This window comes from Sinocyclocheilus grahami, unplaced genomic scaffold, assembly GCF_001515645.1.
Source record: "Sinocyclocheilus grahami isolate Dianchi unplaced genomic scaffold, SAMN03320097.WGS_v1.1 scaffold453.1, whole genome shotgun sequence".
Taxonomy (NCBI): domain Eukaryota; kingdom Metazoa; phylum Chordata; class Actinopteri; order Cypriniformes; family Cyprinidae; genus Sinocyclocheilus; species Sinocyclocheilus grahami.
In genome coordinates this window covers 1,288,257-1,309,445 of record NW_015505632.1, presented here as the reverse complement: position 1 = coordinate 1,309,445, position 21,189 = coordinate 1,288,257, and the positions used below count along the sequence as shown (strand labels likewise).

Genomic DNA, 21,189 nt, shown 5'->3' with positions numbered 1-21,189 from the left:
CCCTCAACACAGTGCAACACCCCTTTCAAACAGTGTCGCATCCCGAACGTTGTTTAAGCGACATACTTGTTACCGTTGTATTGCGGTATTTTCAAAATTCATATCATAACAAAAATAAAAACCGGTATTCGGTATGAACCGTTATACCGCCCAGCAGAATATTCTGCAGGAACAGACATTAAAGTCCTCTAAAACCATGCCAGGAAGGCATTTAATTTTTTTATACCCCACTATATGTTATAAACTCAGTTACAGTTCACAAATATCATCATTACTGTGTTATATGAAGAATGTCAACTGAATATGGTCATGTGGACATGAGCTAGGGAAAACACCTCGTAAGTGTATTAAAGGATCATGAAACCTCATGTTTCAGCACCGTTTAGTTCTCAACACAGGATTGAAAAACGCTACAAAAGTGGGTGTAGTGCACTGCGTCCCATATATAATTTTTTTTTTTGAGGGGTGGGGAAAAAAATATTCACCTAACCTATCGCGATTCTTTTTAAAACGATTTAAAAATCAACTGGTTTATCTCAGAATGGATTTATATTTACTTATTTTACTTTTCCTAAGAGGTGGTGGGGAGAAGTTATTGCTTTTATTCCAAAAGAGGGCGAAATGTATCGGTGTGTTCGACTTGAAGCAGCACCGCGCAGACGATCGGTACCGCGAGTACATCAGAGTACCGCGAGAGCGATTCGAAAGCATGCGGAGCTGTCTGCTCTCTGTAGCTCTCGCGGTGCTTTGATGACATAATTTAATGATCGGTCTGCACAGCGCCACTGTATTAGATGACGTCGTATACATTTCAAGCCAGTGTGAGAAAGCAAAACCATGGCGGAGGCATTCGAGAATTCTTTCTGCACCTTCACGTTTTGAATCCCAAGTGTGGAAACATTTTGGATTTTACACACTGCCGGGAAAACATGACTAAAACGATATGCAAAATAACATAGCATTTTATTTTGTTTCAGAAAGTATTTTTTCTACTCATTTTGTTTAACATTTGACTATTATATTCATATGCAAGTTCAGGGTTTTGGTACTTGAAAGTTTCATGGTTCAAGGTACTTTAAAATATACACTGTGTATGTGTATGCTCCTGAAATAAAAGTTAAGAAAGATGTGATGCATTGTTTTTGTTAATATGACTCATCATATACAGTCTCTTTAAGGGTATGATTAGGTATTTTCCATAGTCTAGTCTTTAATAAGCAAACAAAAATCACAATAAATTGTAATATCGAATCGCAATAATTATATAATCGCAATACTCAATTATCGCAATAGATATTGAATCGAGAATCAGGATACACAGGTATTGGGATTGTATTGAGTATTTGCAGTGTGTTTCTGTGATTGGTTGTGTTGTGAGTATTTACAGTGCGTTTCTGTGTTTGGTTGTGTTGTGAGTATTTACAGTGCGTTTCTGTGTTTGGTTGTGTTGTGAGTATTTACAGTGCGTTTCTGTGTTTGGTTGTTTTATGAGCATTTGCAGTGTGTTTCCGTGTTTGGTTGTGTTGTGAGTATTTGCAGTGCGTTTCTGTGTTTGGTTGTGTTGTGAGTATTTGCAGTGCATTTCTGTTTTGTAGTGCGTTTCTGTGTTTGGTTGTGTTGTGAGTATTTGCAGTGCATTTCTGTTTTGTAGTGCGTTTCTGTGTTTGGTTGTGTTGTGAGTATTTGCAGTGCGTTTCTGTGTTGTAGTGCGTTCTGTATTTGGTTGTGTTGTGAGTATTTGCAGCGCTTTTCTGTATTTTGAGTATTTGCAGCACATATGTTGTCAAAGTGATTAAGACGTTTTCTTAATTTGCATTTGTTTTCTTAAGTTGCAGCATGTTGAGCTCTCTCAGCTACCATACGCAAGTGAACGAAGAAGAAAATATTTCTACAGTATTAAAAAAACAAAATTATTATTCCTTAATCAGTGTTTGTACAAGTAAAGGAATATTTCATGTTAAGAGTCATATGCTAGGTCTGTCCAGCTTTGTAAAATGACTGTTATTTGCTAACATACCACAGTACAGCAGATTTGTAGATGCGGAAATCGCCAGGAAGCCAGATATATGGCATTTCATTGATATCTGGATATGATATTTCATCATATGACAATATTGTGATTTTCTTTTTTTTGTGTATATTTATTCAAAATCATATCATTCATCTTTACTGAATATCAGTGCTTTGCATGTTTATTTTATGATATATTGTGCATATAATAATAAAAATAAAATACAATCAGTATAATATAAATTATATAAATCAGTTCAATTAAATATTCACAAATAATTCAGTATTTAATAATTCAATAATTCACACACAAACTCAGTAATTCGCAAAGTAAATATTTAATTATGCATGCTCATTTTTCTTGTTTTTACATTTACATTAACTATGATTACCAATACCATATTAATATAATAATTAATAAGCTTCTGATACCTAACGGTCATTATTGTATATATGGCAGCGTGACTGGATATATTCTGTGCACCCATGTAAGGGTGTCACAATGGCTTTGAAGATTAATGAGTATCGTGGAGGGCACTCAAGACTCCCTGACGCTCGCATATGCATGAGATGCTGATTGAGCAGTGTCACCACAGCACCTACTGTTGCCACGGCAGCAAATCAAAACCTTTGCAAATGAAAGCCGTTTACCTCTGTGTGGCTCCTCCCTCCTCCACGTGGGCCACGATGATACCGTGAGGAGAGCGCTTGGACCCTCGCCCGCCCGTGATCTGGATACCCAGTCCATCCTGACCCTTCACCATGTGCATCTTCCAGATCCGGCTGCCCTCACGGGGCTGCAAAGAAGAGGGGGATATTTATCCGTATGGTGGAACAATCAGGAACGTTCTTCATTATATAACACTAAATAAACTGCAAGTCCTGCAGCAGCTGTTTTGTGGTTTTAACTTACACTACATTCTTCAAAATGGTTCCCATTTTATGCAGCATTTCTTTCAAGAATAACTAATCATCTCTGCAGTTTCAGAAAATTTGGAAACATTATTGTTTATACAATTTCAGAGTATTTACAACTTTTTACCTGCAAATAAGAAAAAAGGTTTTGTAACGTTATGTGGAAGAACTGAACTGATGTATTTTCCATGTTTTTTTTTTTACTCAGACTGACTTCCTCCTTTGGAGAGTACATAAATCAAAAGAAGGGAAACTTTAGGAGCACCTGTTTCTGACAGATTCAACAGCCACTTCTATCACTGTCTGAGCTGGATGTCATCAGTGTCATCACAGGGATTAAAGTTCTGTCGCTACGACGGATTTCCGTCAGTTCATAAAGACAGTCACTTACTGGTAAGACAAATAAGTTACCAATCATATGAAATGAGTATTAATAAATTAATTTGTACTACAGAGGTGGCACAGAAGAACACAAAAGTGGCTTGTAGGGGTATTTTCAGATGTTCAATGAGGCTCAGAGGTGGCATGAGTGCAATTAAATCCATAAATTCATGTGGAGATTAATGTTTTAAACAGATGTTCAATGAGGCTCAGAGGTGGCATGAGTGCAATTAAATCCATAAATTCATGTGGAGATTAATGTTTTAAACATAAAATTTTGAATACAGAAATATGATTTAAATAACTGAAATTATACGCTAAAAATGAAACTAAATCCGCCAGCAGGTGGCGGCAAGTCACTGATTTTTATCACTGAATCATTCATTCAATTGATTCGTTCAAACGGCTGAATCATTCAGGAATGAAGCAAGTGACTGTCTTTATGAACTGACGGAAATCCGTGGTAGCGACTGAACTTTAATCCCTGCGAGTCAACACTGCCATTACTGTTCATGAATGCTCTTGTCCTTTGATAAAAGATGAAATTCGGTCTCAAATATGAATTCAGGTTCATCAAGTGACATTTAATGTTCTTTCTCTCTGTCTGCTCTGGCATTAACTGAAAAAAAGGAAACAATGAGGTGAACTTTTAATGATTTTTTTTGTCTGTTATGATGGATAAATAGCTTTTAACAATAAATAAAAGATGTTATTATTCTCCGTTTTGAATGAATAACTGACAGCTTCATAATGAGGTTAAATGGACGTAATCTTGTTTCTCAACTCCAGTTGCAGGAAAAACAGACATCTTCCTGACTGAACTTAATATATAATATAAGCCCATAACATATCATAACGTCATGACATTCAGTGTGCGTTTTTTTTTCAGTCAGGCTTTACATAATCAACTTAGGCAATGTAAAAAGTGATTTAATAAGAATATTTTAAATAAGAAGACTAGACACAAAATTGCAGTTAAATATGCTAGTAGATTTGAGAAACACAAATAGCAATGAATTATGCAAACATGATGAATCCATGAGGATATTGTTTTCATCATCTGTAAAATGATTTTGGTAGCATTGCAGGACTACTGTAGCAGTCTTACTCGAAAGGCAGCGTTCAAATGCATGAATTCATTTCAGCCACCGAGCCATTTATAGCTATTGTGCCTGACATCAAAGCTTTTCTAACAGTAATACTAACACAGAAGCCCATGAAATTTCAAAAACGTGTCATGACATTAGCCTAAAAATATATTTTTAATCAATATCCTGACAATTATTCCCTTAGCATACTAATTTGATTTTACACTACCTTTCATATTATTATACCATAAGTCATTAGTACCCATTTTGTCATTCAAAGCTCTGTTTTATGTCTGTATGTATACAGTTAAAGGAAATATTGGGATTTTCAATGTCAAAATGGCTAACGTTAGAGGGCTTGCCAAAGCCTAAATGTATTGCAACACAAATAAACACTGGAAAGATGTTAACATGGTGGAAGATTTAAAAAAAAAAAAAAAAAAAACAATGGGAATTTTCACAGACTTGCCAAAATTATTTGTACATATTAGCCAAATATTCTACTATATAAAAGATCAGATTTATTTATTTATTTTTAATTATTACTTTCATTCAGTAAGGATGCATTAATTTGATTAGATGTGACATTTTTGCAACAATGCAAGTCTTTACTATTTACTATGGATCTTTTCAACTTTCGATTCATCAAAGGATCATGGAAAAAATGTATCAAGGTTTCCACAGAAATTAAGCAACACATTGTATTCAACATTTATAATATGCAATGTAAGCACCACATCAGCATATTAGAATGATTCCTGAAGGATCATGACACTGAAGACACTGAAGAGTTATGGCTGCTCAGCCTTGCCATCACAGGCATAAATTACATTTTAAAATATATATTGAAACAGAAAACAGTTATTTTGAATTGCAATAATATTTCACAATATTACGGTTTTACTGAATTTTCACATCTAATAAATGCAGCCTTTGTGAGCATAAGAAAATTCTTTTTTTTTTAAACATAAAAAGAATCTTACTGACCACAAACTATTGAGTGTGTGGTAGCCTATATCTGACTATTCAGCCTAGATAGAGGGTGCTTGAGGTTTCTGAGTAACCTGATTAGAAGAGCTCATTATTTTTGCAATTCCGCTTGGTGCCTCTTGTGGTGCAGAAACACACTTTACCTTTATCACTCCTTCTCAACATGACAGTTGAGTTAGCACACACCTCAAAACTACAAACATGCTGCCACTTGTTCATGTTTCCTTTGAAATCTGTCTAGAAGATGGGCATGTTCTCAAGGAAAGCCTGTCGGCAGAGTGAATCACCGACATGAGATATCTGACTGAGATGGTCTGCTGCCTCTCTTCTCACGTTCTCACGCTTTTCCTGCTCACTGTCAGATTAAGCTTGCACATCCTCCCACTGACATGTTCCTACTCAACTCTTGCACAGACACATTAATGCTACTAATTACTTGCATGGTAATCTCTGTAGGACTGTATAGAAAATGTATTTTATCACACTGGATAAGTGTTTTTAAAAGAGAGAGCACATCATTAATGTTAAACATAGATTATGTTTTCTGTCATCTCATTTGTGAAGTCATAACTGATTAGTCATCAGTGTGTTTGCACAAGTAAAAACATTCTTAAGATAAATACACAATGAATTCTTCTTTGATATTGTGGTTGGTGAGATACAACATAATGGAGACAATACACATTCTGGTTAAGATATTACATTGCTTCAAGGTAATATGACTAATTTCAATGGCTCAATGAGATAACGTTGATTTTAAAATGATTTTTCATTTGCTTGTAAAAGTGCCAATATCTGACATGCTTTGAATCATTTAGATAATCCACTGAAACAAGTGAAAACATGCTAATTTTTTTTAAAGACTATTTCCTTGACCTTTAAATACAACTTTCATTTGTGTAACCTAATGTAGTCAAGTTGATTCAGGCATATAAAATAATATTTTTGACTTTAATAATAGACATGCACAGATATTTAAATTTAGCAAATACCAATAAATGGACAAGGAATAAAATTATTGTTTAAAATAAATGAAAAACAAAAAACAAAGAACTAAAATCAATTGGCATGAATTTAGACATCATGATATAATAAAGAACAGTAAGAAAAAAGGACATTCATTTTGAAATTTGATAAAGATTATGCTACATTTAATTAAAATTTATTTTATTAAATTCCGTTTAACTAAAGCAGTCTAAATTTAATAGCAGGAATGAAATTGCACAATTAAATATCTAATAATAATAATAAATCAAGTAAATAAAAAAAACTCCACTATGGTACCAATATATTGTGCATCCCTATTAAAAATAGAACCCATCTCAAGCCCTTCAAAGAGCGTGTATTTGCTAAATCTGTGTGGAAAAACTTTAGTTAAGGACACAGTTATACAATGAAGCATATGGATTCAGTCTGTCGTCTCATGTGGCTTTCCGAAAATGGCTTGTTGCAGAACTCATGGAAGCCGCACCTTGTCTGCCTTCGAAATCCCGTGTGATTGTTCAAAATCAAACCCATACAGCTTTTTGGGATGACCCCTCCAAGCAGTTCTTCCAACCACTGACACATGGATACATCTAGAAGAACCCTTATGGTTATTTTGAGTGAGCCACTCAGTTTAATGTCACAAGGCTTGCATGCTCCAAGGAACACTAGAGGTTCCAATGGAGAATCAAATCGGAAACATATGCAGTTAGCCGCACTGTGGGGTCCAAACTTCTAATTAGATGATGAGCATCAACCAACCACTCATTCAACCTCAAAGCAAAGTTAACGGCATAGTGCGCAAATGTTCAAATATGTGCACTTCAAGGGCGTTTCCAAAGACTTTAAAGTGCCCTCTTTTCTGTTTGTTTGCTTAGTTTTTTAGGCCATAATCTGTGCAACTATTCCCCAGACGCATCAGACTTCAAACAGTATAATATATCATAATGTGGGTTGTATTAGAATTTAGGCTATTTTACAATATATAATATACCTTAATATATTTCATTGAATATTTTCATACTGTTATATTTCTTACCTGACTGGAAGGTTCACTGCTTATTGACTCAGTTTTGTGGCTTTCAGACAGGCGTGAGTGGGACCGGCTGGGTAGGGGGGCTGTGCTTCCCACCTTCATGTGATTGGACATCAGCACTGAGGAGCCAATGACTGGACTATCATCGGTTGGTGTGTCCTGAGGGGTGCTGCTCTCTGGGGACGTGACCTCTGCCTCCATGGAGCTGTGGCCATTCTCATGCTCAAAGTCCCGGCTAGCTTTACTGTCTTTGCTGTCGCGAGCGAAGGAGGAGCGGGAAATGACGCCAAATTTGCGGGTTCGTTTGCCGTTCTGTCCATTCTGTGTGGGGCTGCCTGCAGGCTCTGAGAAGACATTGCGCTCATTAGAGACGTCCACGGAGTTGCCCCCACTGCCATTGCATGGAGGGAGAGGAGCCTTGCGTTTAATTCTTCGCAACATGATCAGGTAGATGCAGCCTCCATTCCAGCACTGGTCCGCCAAGTAACTGAAGAAAAATAAGAAAAAAACAGTTATCTGCTAATACATGATAAATACAATGTAAATCAACCAGATTGATTCCAAAATAAACACGTTTCTCCCTCAATACTGAGGATTACAGAGCTGTCCATCAAATCAAAGATTTACAATCACACTGAATACACTGCCCTACAGTCAAATGCATATTTACAGATCACACCCAGGTGACCTATTTTCTCTATAGAACACCAAAGATGATTTTTTAAAAGAATATCTTGTCCACTTTTTTTTTTACATGTAAAAGCTAATATATATATAAATGTATATATATATATATATAAGTAAACTAAATGACCTACGCACTATATTCAAAGTGTTACGAAGCCTTTATTTACAAATGTTGACATCCACTGTAGCTCTGCTTTGTGCATTCAAGAGAGTTCATGAGAGAGGTACTGGGGTTCTGTTAAACCAAATCTTTTCATGCAGTCCACAAAACCAATCCAAATTCTTGTTTATAAATCTGATCTGGTTCTTGAGTTCAAACAATGACGCAATGATGTGGCTATAATGGCCCACTGGAAGATTAACAAAATCAATTTTGTTCTGTTTCTCAATTAAGGTTATTGTATGACTTCGGCTTTATTGTCATTTTAGTGTTTGACAGCCCCTGTCTTTATACCAAGAAGTATACACTGGGTATTTTATTTTTATTTATTTATTAAAAAAAAAAATCTGCAGCACAACTGTTAAAAATAATAATAATACATGCTTCTTGAGAATCAATTCAGCATACTAGAATGATTTCTGAAAGATCATGTGACACTGAAGCCTGAGGTAATGGCTATAAATTACATTTTAAAATATATTAAATTTATATTAATATGTTAATATTTTACAATATTACTGTTATTATTGTATTTTTGATCAAATAAATAAAGCCTTGGTGAGACTTCTTTCAAAAACATTAAAACTTTGATCGGCCCTTTTTAACCACAGTGTATATTGCACCTTTTGTGCTTTATGGATACATACAATCAAATTATACAAAAACAATGCGAGGAAGAGAAAAAGACAAAGGAGTTTCTAAATCTGACATAATTAATGGTTTTGGAATTATCTGGGAGTTTTTGAAATAAGGAAGGGCACTGATACAAAAAAAGTGCAGAGCATGTTTTACACCATGTCTAGACAAGTGCAAAGACAGAGTCATGACAGAAGAAACTGATATACTGATATAGTGATATATGGCACCTCAGGGACATGTCCCAGGACACTCAGGAAGTTTAACTGCTAGCAGCAGAAAACACTTTCACAGACTTATATGACCACCATTTTAGCTCTTCTCTCACGTGATTCTCATAAAGAGAGCTTAGACTGACTTATTTAGCTGTATACTGAACATTCTGACTATCTCAGCTGGTTGAGACCTGAACATTTATTATACATTAACAAGTTATAAATGATCAAAGTTAATAATTTGTGCTGCTTGCTTTGCAAAGTTTGGTTTTAATGGTGCCATATAAAAGGTGACCTCAAAGCACAAAGCATGAAGGATTTATGTATCTTAAATAAAGTTTTTAAATGCTTAAATCACATCTATGTATCCTTAAAGGGACAGTTTACCCATATATGAAAATTACCTCATAATATTCTCACCCTCACATCATTTCAAACCCGTATGACTATGGAACATACAAGTAGATATTTGTGAGATGTCTTAGTGTTTCTTGTCCATACAATGGAAATATTTTGTGTTCAGCAGAAGAAAGAACAGGTTTCAAATGACATGGCAATGAATAAATAATAACAGAACTTCATTTTTGGATGAACAATCCTTTTAAAGCAGACCAAATAAAGACAGAGACAAACTGCCGAACAACCATCTAGCCTTAAGAAATGTAATAATAAGTCAAAAGAGCACACACACCTGGAGTTTAACTGATGTCAGGGTCCCAGGGTCAAATGAATGTCCTTCAATATTATGGAAACACTACATCCAGTGCTGCACACAGATCTAATTAACTGTGGCTGAGTGATTTGTTTCCCTAGTTTTCCAAGCTTTCAGCTGTACAATAGCATGGGGGAGTGGACTTTCTATGACAATGACTAGCCATACTGTCAGTGCAAAACAAAGCATTTGCTTACATCCCCTAAACAGCGAGCCAGACAATGGAGGAGATGAAAGAGAGACTAGGTGTTTTTGAGAGAAAGAGCATGATTAAATGTGTCATAAATGGAATATCATAAGTACAACATGCTAATGTTTTCAGTTTGGTCATCAAAAGAAGTTCTCAACACACTCATACTCAGCAATTACAAAATAAGTCTAATAACACAGTCTTCGTTGTTGTTTTTTTGCTTGTTGACATCTTTACAGTGCATCCAATGTTATCAGTATATGTTGCTATTATTCACCTCTTAATATATGTTTCATGTCATGCCTCACTTAAAGTTGTAGTCATGTATATGAGAACCTCATGAGTTTCAGCTCAAATCATCTGTCAAAAATGATGCATTCTGCACTCTGGGCAGCTGCTAATGACAGAGCGAGGTCAAACCTGTTGTTTAGATGATTACAGAGCCTAGGCATGCAAACATACCATATGAATTCATCCTCAAAATGAGCAAGAGCTGTTTTTAAATAAACAACATGCATGATAGCTTCAGGTCTGATCCTCTCTGGAGATCAGGATCAATGAGGTATGCAAATGCAGTCATATTAGATCTCCTGGAACTGAAACATGCAAGGACTGAAAGTACTGGCACGTTAAAAATACAACAAAGTGAGGAATGTTCAGGAAATGTCGATGAAGATCACAATTCCCTGAAGAAGGAGGCAGCAGTTTTATGCAGTTTCTAACAGCTTGGATGTTTCAGACATTTTCAGGTAAAAAAAAAAAAAGCACATCTCTGGAATTTGTTGGTTTGACACACTGTCTGAAGCTTTAAAGCAGCTGTGGTCTCATTTTCGTTCAACTGGAGACAATGGACTTCGGGCCTCTAGTGTTCTTTTATTGTGGTGTGTCTTTCCCTCTGTCATCTAGCTGATAATGAAAAGTGTCTGACCCATTTCTGTCATGATCTGTTTTCCATGAGCTTCCCTTTTTGATAAGAACAAAGTTTGTAATGTTGTGGGACTCGAGACAAAAATCATCCCACATGAAAATCAATGGAAAAAGGAGAAAATATCTCAACATAACTCAACCGAATCTATCTTGGTACAAATCTGCCACATGCAAAATCCAAATCTGCATTCCTGGATTCTGATGACAGTCCCAATCTCAATGACATATGACATATGTCACATGTGGACAATTGGTGTGCATGTCCTAACAACTGCACCCTGCGTAACTGCAATTACATTGTGCCAAAACAGAAAAAACAATGTGAAAATATTTGAGGATTTGAGTTGTTTGTTTTCTTAAGAATATTAGAAGTTGCAATGAAACGGAAATAACGGCAGTAACAGATTTGAAAAGGAAAAAATGTTGCGCAGGGACTTGTTTTTGACTGCATGGGGTTTAAAGGGATAGTTCACCCAAAAATGAAAATTTTATGTTTATCTGCTTACCCCCAGGGCATCCAAGATGTAGGTGACTTTGTTTCTTCAGTAGAACACAAACCAAGATTTTTAACTCAAACCGTTGCAGTCTGTCAGTCCTATAATGTAAGTGGATGGGAATCACGGCTAAAACATACAATAAAACTAAAAACAAAACATACACAAACAAAACCAAATTAAACCCTGCGGCTCGTGACGATACATTGATGTGTAAAGACACAAAACGATCGGTCTGTGCAAGAAACTGAACAGTATTTATATCGTTTTTTACCTCTGATTCAGGCAATCTCCGAACTGTTAGAACTCTCCTGAGTGCGTTCTCCTGAGCGCGTTCTCAACAGGCGTCGTCTTCTCCTTCTTCTTGCTTTATGGCGGATCGCAGACTTATAAGTGCATTACTGCCACCTATCTCTCAAATGGACCATTGACACTCCATCTACAATCTCAATTAGGAGTGTCAATGGTTCACTTGAGAGATGGGTGGCGGTAATGCACTTATACAGTGGTGTGAAAAAGTGTTGGCCCCCATTCCTGTTTTTCAATTTTTTTGCATATTTGTCACACTTAAACGATTCAGATTATCAAACAAATTTTAATATTACACAAAGATAATGCAAGTAAATACAAAATGCAGATTTTAAATGATTATTTATTTTATTAAGGGAAAAAAGCTGTCCAAACCTGCCGGGCCCTACGTGAAAAAGTAATTGCCCCCTAAGTAGGGCCACATAGGTTTGGACAGCTTTTTTCCCTTAACAAATGAAATCATCTGAAAAATCAAATGAAAAACTGCATTTTGTATTTACTTGCATTATATTTGTGTAATATTTAAATTTGTTTGATGATCTGAAACATTAAAGTGTGACAAACATGCAAAAAAATAAGAAATCAGGAAGGGGGCCAACACTTTTTCACACCACTGTAAGTCTGCGATCCGCCATAAAGCAAGAAGAAGAAGAAGACGCCTGCTGAGAACGCGCTCAGGAGAACGCGCTCAGGAGAGTTCTAACAGTTCGGACATTGCCTGAATGTATGTATCGTCACGAGCCGCAGGGTTTAATTTGGTTTTGTTTGTGTATGTTTTTTTTTTAGTTTTATTGTATGTTTTAGCCGTGATTCCCATCCACTTACATTATAGGACTGACAGACTGCAACGGTTTGAGTTAAAAATCTTGGTTTGTGTTCTACTGAAGAAACAAAGTCACCTACATCTGGGATGCCCTGGGGGTAAGCAGATAACATCAAATTTTCATTTTGGGGTGAACTATCCCTTTAAGAGGACTAAAAGTTCGACATACAAAACTAAAAATCAAAAAAGAAACATACACATGGATAAAGTGTTAACAACAAGATTAAGAGAACGTGATTTAGAAAATAAATGAGGTACATTTTTGATTTCATGCCTGTTCACCCAAAAATTAAAATCCCAGACCAGACTGAAAAATAAGTGTGGAGGAACAAACTGAAATAAAATCTGACATATAATATTTGATTTGTAAGATAGAGCAGAGATATTTTCAGTGGATATCAAATTACATTTTGGCTACTGTATGACTTCAGAAGCCATATAGTCCACGTTTGAGCCTCTAATGGTGCTTTTTCATCATTTTTAAATTTGACTTTTATTATATAGAAAACAAAATCCTAAATTTCACAGTTTGTGTTCCACAGGAAAATGTCAGGAGGGTTTGGAACAACATGAGGATAAATAATGACATTTGATTCTAGAGTGAACTGCCTCTTTAATAAAAGATAAGGAGTGTCTTAAGTATGCAGTGAGCGAGTCTGCAGCTCCAAATGTGATTTATGTGTATGATGTCATGATGTAAGTTCAGTCCGCGCCATTACTTACTTTTGCTAGACCATTTAACTCAAGCTTTGCCAACCCACACATGCTGGATCATAAGCAGAGGGCAACATAAACATTACATTACCACACAATAAAGTGATATAACAAGACACTGTAATGGCGCTCATCAACCTCATATCAATCAAAAGCCATAAACTCCTTTCATTTAGGCCACTGATCAAACATTCAGCCAACTACCATCTGCGTCTCAGAACTAGAATGATGGATGAAAACCACAGCACAAAATGCAGGGGATGAAAAAAGTATATCAGTGGAGGTATTGAAGGAAAGAAGGAACGTGGATGCAGATGAATGGTTAAAAAAAAACTCATTCAACTCTGCAGCGGTGGTTTTTCTCAGCAGGTGTGTGCCATGCACTGACGGAGCGCTTTCAAGCGATCGCCCACATCAGTGTCCCACCGAAGCAGACACATGTTCATTATTACGCTCAAGAGAAACAACCGAAGTGAAAAATTTGATAAAAACCTGCCATCTTGAAGACCTGTCATGCAAATCAGCATCTGATAAAGACCAAACGAGAAGAAAAACAAGCCATGAGCTCAGCTCTGGCACACCGACAAGGAATTTAAGCTGCTGTAAAAGCTAATGGGTCTCAGAGAAACCCAGCAACAGGCCTGCATTGCCTCTCTCAGACTAAACCACAGCTGCAGTAGGGAAATCCATCTATTCCAGCCAAGCACAAGTTAAGCAGAACGGCGACCAACACAGATGGGCTGAAATGTTCTCAAAGTCCTCAAAGTTTCTCTGAGCTACGTGGAGTGATTTGTTGTCGTGGATTGGAGGACGCCAAATACCTTTCCCATACAGTGTTGGCTAAATAATACAGAACTACATCTTCCTTTAAAGCACTATGTTTGCTTTTCTGCAATCTTGGATTTTGCTGATGTCTCAAAGTGGAGCCTACGTGGGAATCGTATTGAAGGTGCAGACGTCAGGTTGGGAAGACGCCCATTTATATCCACTGCTGAAACCTCCTAAAAAGTCTTTTCCCATGGCTGTGAGCCAAGCGACTGCAGATGTGCATAAAATTGTGGACCTGGATATATGTTGCAAAGGATCCTGCATACTCACAAGAATAAACCGATATTGTGACAGGCCAAGTAAGGAAATCCCATTTCTTGGGTTAGATTTAGATACTTTTCCACCTTATTTGCCATAACCATAACGACTTCGCATGGAAATACCATTGAAGCTTAGGCGCAATATATTTTGTCACATTACCACATTGAATTACAGGGGGCAAGAGAGGAATGCAAAGAACCCTGATCATGGTCATCATCAGGACAGGAGTAAAGCAATGGCTCCATGACAGGATAATGCTTTTAGTCTTTAAACAGATGCACTTAGGAATTCCTGCCAAATGGGGTGAATTCCATCAGTCTGGTGGAGAGAAGAAAGGAGAAAACCGTTCTACCACTTCACGCCCACAGTCTCGTGTTTGTCATGATTTGTGTAATGAAACCGAAAGATGAGATATGGCAATACAATAAATAGATTGGTGACCACATAAAAGAGAAGAAGAGTCGAGCTAGGAGCCAGTTTATATAAACTGATTTCTGGTTTATGGACATCTGATGTCAATGATTATTATGCAATGATTGAAAGTATTATTATATAAGAGCTTCTATCCAGATGCTGATTCAACTCCACATTTTGATGTGTTTGTAGGGTCTGATGAAGATTGCTCAGGCTCCTAACAAAAACTCTGATTTATGTAGTTCTATGTCCAAGCTGAGATCTATATAATGCTCCAAAACTCTATTCCCAGATCACTGCTCAGTGCAAAAGACACATCAAAAACAATCAAAGATCAGAAAGGTCTGACTCAGCACATACTCAAAACCAAAACACTGACATTTCTTCAAATGCTATTTTAAAAGTATCTATCTAACTGCATCTACGTTAATGGTTCTTGGCTGGTTTTGCTTCAGGATCCAGATTTGACATTGGACATAAAGTGGTGACCAACACAAGAAACTATCAGAGCATCATGTGACTAACATGAAGGGAACAACATGTGAATGTGAAGTCACATTAATAACAAGCACTAGAAAAACAGGATTAAGATTAGGCTCAGTGCCTTAAAATTACTGCAAGAAACAGACATCACAATAAGCTAACGATATTGAAAAACCAATTAGATTAACAAACAATCTTATTCCAAAAGCTTATTTGTGAAGACACGAGGAAGACATTGTGCAGTATCATGTGATTATACATTTTTAGGGTCATACAGTGGCCCTAACATTATTGGAACACTTAATTATATTAAGTGCATTATATAACCAAACTGTTAAAAAATATATATTTTGACATTGTTTTAAACAGAAAACCTAACAAGAGTGTTTTTGTGACATTTGTCTGAAAAGCAGTCTTAGATATTTTGTTAGCATAGTCATTTAGCAGTCACGGTTTAAAAAAAACTTAATGGTTAAATGCAACTACAGAGTGTTTGATGGACCACAGTAGAGCACGAACACTTTACATAATCTGAATTTCAAGTGTTTTGATATAACAGTTGTGTGAACAAAAAAATCCCACAAATATCAAATATACATGTCATTCACGAACAAAGCCTGAATGAACTCTGGCTTAGACATTGTAAACCACTCTCATTACGCATGACCCCAAAGTTTCCCATATTCACAATAATCTTTTAAAAACTGTGTGAAATCCCTTCCCTGTTGATATAACAGTTGTGTGAACAAAAAAATCCCACAAATATCAAATATACATGTCATTCACGAACAAAGCCTGAATGAACTCTGGCTTAGACATTGTAAACCACTCATTACGCATGACCCCAAAGTTTCCCATATTCACAATAATCTTTTAAAAACTGTGTGAAATCCCTTCCCTCTTGCTTCATCCGGGGCAACTGAAAAAAGGTCTTTACTGAGAATCTAAGAGCTAATGCTGGCCAGAAAATTCAGAAAATCAAGCTCTCGCTGGGCTGATTAGCTAATAATGTGGATTAGAATAGTTCAATGTGACCAACTTCTGAGGGAAAAACACGGAAAAAGAAACATCAGAGAGTTTAAACAGACTGAAGAGTTAAGAAAAACAAACAATATGATCTAAGCTAAACTCTAAAATATGCACCATATATTCTCATGATATCCCGAAAGGGCAAATCAAACAAGTGTGAGCACAGTCATCCAGCTTTCCACAAGCGGTTCAAACGAGTGTCCAGCCAAAAACATTTCACCAGCCCCAAGACACTGGAAACAGCTATGCTTTTTAGGGTCTGTAATATTTCTAAAGGTCAAAAAGACAAACTATTGCGCATATTCATCTAAAACTTATACTAAAGCGAAAAATCCTATTAAATAATTACTAGGGATGTGCTAATCTAACTCTCAGTATCGGTATCGGATCCGATACTGCCATTCTTTGCCGGATCGGTTATCGGTCAGACAAGACTGTTTCAACACCAATATTGTGTGTGCGTACTATTCTGTGTTATTCTTAAGCCACACAAAAGGCAAACTCTGAATTCGGTTAGTCGGGCTTAGGGTTGTAACGATCTGCACTATGGGAATACTTCGATATTTTAAAAAAAGAATGCAGGGTTGTCCTTGAGGACGGATCCAATTTGCAAAAAATGTGGACGCAAAGTGGCTACAAAAGCAGGCAATACATCTTCGCTCATATTCGCGAACACCATCCCTCCGTGCAGATAAAGGTATGTCGCATTAATAACAAGTTTCAGCATGTCTCTGAGTGCCGCCGTTTTATCTACTGCATACTAAAGTACGCATACATAAATGGTGTTTTCAGCATCTAAGATACATAAACATGAACATCAGTAGAGCTGCTCTGAGAGAAAACGTAAATAAACATTTCCTAGTTTTATTTGAGAAAAACCATTGTCAAACACACTCTAAAACTCAAAGGTCCGCTACAACTCGTCAAAATAAAAGTTCGATTTAATTTGAAATTATTAAAGAAATATATTAGCATTGTACAATGTACTTCAAAGTTATAATAACAACAATAATAATATTATTTATAATAAAATAATTTATTTAAACATTGTTTTCAAGGAATATGTTTGTCCATGCTTTAACTTAAGCATGTAAACAAATAAACAAAGCAACAAAATAAACAACAACTTGTTCTTTTAAGAGTCATTGTTACTGATAAGAATGATTGTTTAATATATACATTGTTATAACTGTGATATTTTCTGAGACGATTATCATACCGTGAAAATCTCATACCGTTACAACCCTAGTCGGGCTGGTATCAGGATTGGATCGATTCAGAAAAAAAGATTTAAAAAAGGGTTATCGGTGCATCCCTAATTATTATCAAGGAATCCTGATTTGAGCATCTACCTGTTGCTGTCATATTTTATACTTCTGCATTAAAATAACTCCAATTCCTGATTTAATTTTAAACAAGTTAAGCCTACCAAGTTACAAAAGGAGACAAGACGGCAGCCATACACACATACTGTAGTAAAGACATTCCTCAGTGTGGTGGAGAGCTAAAGTAATAACCTCAGTCAGCAATCTCCCCATGAACAAGCCTGCAGAGGGGAAACAGAGCCCACCACAAGCGGCTCTGTATTTGAATGCTCTCAGATGGAGAGACAGATGTCAGCTTCTCATTTCTTCTGGGCCGTTTTTCTTGCATATTGTGTAATTGGGAGTGTGTGATTTAGTTTGTTGGGACACTGGTTTTCAAAATAGTTTACTGTACTGGTAGCTCTGAATATTGATTTGAAATAGGAACTCCCGTTTTCAATGGTGACCTGTTATCAAACCGTTATGTAAGGTCAGTTTCTAGTCAAACGTCTTCAACAGCCCATAAAAACACAGATGTGTACTATCATTTAAAAGTTTGAGGTCGGTAAGATTTTTTTATAGATGTTTTCGAAAGACATCTCTTCTTTTTGAACAGTAGTGTATACAAAATAATGAAATGGGGAACCATATCCCCTCACTCAGATTATCATAGAGACAGATTGGTTATCCATCTCTAAACCATGATCGTGGAAGGCAAAACTAAATTGTTTGTTTGGGACAGTCAAACATGACCGCAAAACCTGTTCCAATTTGGTTGCTCAAATCTTTTATTCCCTTTGGGGGCTCAAAGGAATTCAGGGATACACTCATCGCCAAATCCTCCTGACAGTGTGCTCTAAAACAGCATGGGGATTCTGACTTTCAAAGCAGTGCAAAAATTATTCATACAGAACATCAACAAAGAAGAAGTGTTGGATTATTCCACAGAATATGGCATGCACAACCCCATTCCCTACTGTAAACATTACTCAAGTCTTAAGATGCAGAACTGCAGCAGCACATTTTGTGGAAGGAATATTCAGTGCAATAAGTTGACCAAAGCACTTTTTGTTCATTCATAAATTTGAGCCTGTCAAATGAGTTTCAGAGAGCAATTTAAGACATGCGAGGACATAGAGTATCCCTCTTTGTGTAGTGCTGCTGGGGAGCTTATGTGACTCAGAGATAAGCAGATTTATAGTCTCCATTTACACAGTGCTTCCTCAGAAATAGAACACTTCCATTCACAAAGCAGCATTTGCAGTAGCTGATGGTCTCCTTTTGATTTCATCCACTATGAGCTCAGATAAGACCACAAGGCTACATGAAGATAATACCGGCCACTTTGAATGTTGGAAAAAATAACAAATGAGATTATGAAACGCATAACTGTGGTAGAGGGCCTTTTTAGGAGCAAACCAAATTCAAAACAGAACTGTTTATTTATTTATTTTGTATTCTTTTTGCCAATAAAGAACAATACATGATTTAGTACATGAATTAATGCTATTGGCAGAGATCAAACCAGATTTAATGGGTTAGGGTAGAGGTAAGCATACTGATTTTTAACCTACACCTGCATTTCTGCAACAAACATGCTGTCAGACAGGGATTCCCAGATTTTTGTCAAAATAAGCAGCATGAAAAACGGTTGAATTTTGTAGAAACTGACATTTACCCCTTAGATATCATTAGCCATTATTATCTGATACCTATTAGCCAATGCTACAAAAAGTGTATAACTGAATATAATCTGTAAGGTTTTTATTTCTTACTCCTCCAAAGTCAAGCTCTTAAAAACACTTGTTTACAAGTCTTCACTTAAACATATACATACATCTAACATTTAAGTAGCTTAACAGGCATAGACTAATACAGGCATAATACAGTCATTTTAACTTGAAAATTCGTGTTTGTACCTGAAACGTTCACTTGCACCCCTTCATCATCATCATCATTCTTGCAGTAAGGTCAGTTCCAGACAGCTGGCACGCGCTGTTTGGGCTCCCGTGAGTTCAATAATATTCATTGCAATCATCCGTATAAAGTCCCTGAGCGACTTCACTGTATGTTCATGAAAATGTTTCTAACAGCTCCAGCGACTCGCCCCTTTCATGTGATCTACTCAGCGCTTGATTAAAGTCCATGGCTGCTCTTTTCCACAGGACTGCCTGTCGTAGATACGGACAGTGTTCTTGGCTCTGAGGTTGTCAAATGAAAATACGCGTCGGTTCGGCGCTCGCAAATTTGTACGCGCGTCTGGGATCCATTATACACCATCAAGCGCCTTGTACCTCAGCGGTTGTGAGATTATTCAGATCGTCCCGCCCCTTCTTCAAACTCCCAACTGAAGAGAGACGCTCACAGTAAATCTCGGATACATTGACACAAGAAGGAATACCACAGTGGCGGTGTTTCAAATTCTAGTCAGCTGCCTACACTCTTAAAAATAAAGGTGCTTCAAAAGGTTCTTCAAGCGATGCCATAGAAGAACCATTTTTGGTTCCACAAAGAAGCATTCAGTCAAAGGTTCTTTAAAGAACCATCTCTTTCTTACCTTTTTGTAATCTGAAGAACCTTCTTTCGCCACAAAGAACCTTTTGTGAAACAGAACGGTTCTTCAGATGTTAAAGGTTCTTCATGGAACCATTTAGACAAAAAGGTTCTTCTATGGCATCGTGAAGCACCTTTATTTTTAAGAGTGTACTTAGGAAGCATTAGGATAGGGCTATGATTAGGGACGGTTCCGATTCATGTTAACCATTTCGGTTTGGGTACCATTAAATACTTTTTTAGTAGAAAACATTTGAGGTAGAGATATCTTAAGTGCAATTCACACAATCAGCTGTTGCCAACTTGCCAAATAATGAGATTTATACATTAATTTCTATAAATTACCACTGATTGCAAAACAACTAGTAATATGAATGATCTCATGAGCATAAACTTCAACATAACACGCTTAATCATCATGTTGGAGACAAAAATAGCGTTCAATTCAGTAACCTTTAGTTTTCACAGAAAAAGTTCATCACTCCTTTGAATGATTCACTGATGTTTGTGAATCGCAAAGAGAACCGGCTCACAAGTCTTTCATTACAGAATAAGACTCGTCTAACAGTAGATTACTGCAGGAAACTTTGGTCTTGTCCAAAATACCTTTGCACTTGACCACTTGTCTACTTACATGACATATTTCCTGTATTTGGCCCAAGTGTTCAAGTGAAGCAGACACTTCGTCTCACCTGGTCTGTGCAATGGTGTATAGTTTACTAATACGGAAAGTTATTAAACAAAGAATTTAGGTTTTGTGTAGTTGTCAAATGATAATCCACATTGAAACGTGGAAGGAAATTACTGTAAACATCTTTTTTCTGGTTTGGTGACAGATTTGACTGACCTTGAGCAGTGTCAGTCATTCTGAAGGAGGTGAGCGTTTGCCTTGAGCCTGAAGCTACTTCATGATTAAGTCACTAGTTTTAAATGTTTTGATCATCCATTCAGACAGATTTGGAAAAGCAACCTCATTTTACTGTCCTCCCTCCTGGCAGGATCATAATATTCCAACAAAACAGATGGAAAAATCACTTCATTTACTG

General features: G+C 36.7%; 1 protein-coding gene across 1 annotated transcript in view; it reads right to left on the bottom strand.

Annotated features, from left to right (window-relative positions):
* Nucleotides 1-21,189, bottom strand: part of LOC107552549 (uncharacterized) — a 79,637-nt gene that overhangs the window by 28,709 nt on the left and 29,739 nt on the right. The window contains 2 exon segments of the mRNA XM_016234448.1: nt 2,662-2,807; nt 7,408-7,891. Of these exon segments, the coding sequence (XP_016089934.1) occupies nt 2,662-2,807; nt 7,408-7,891 (630 nt within the window).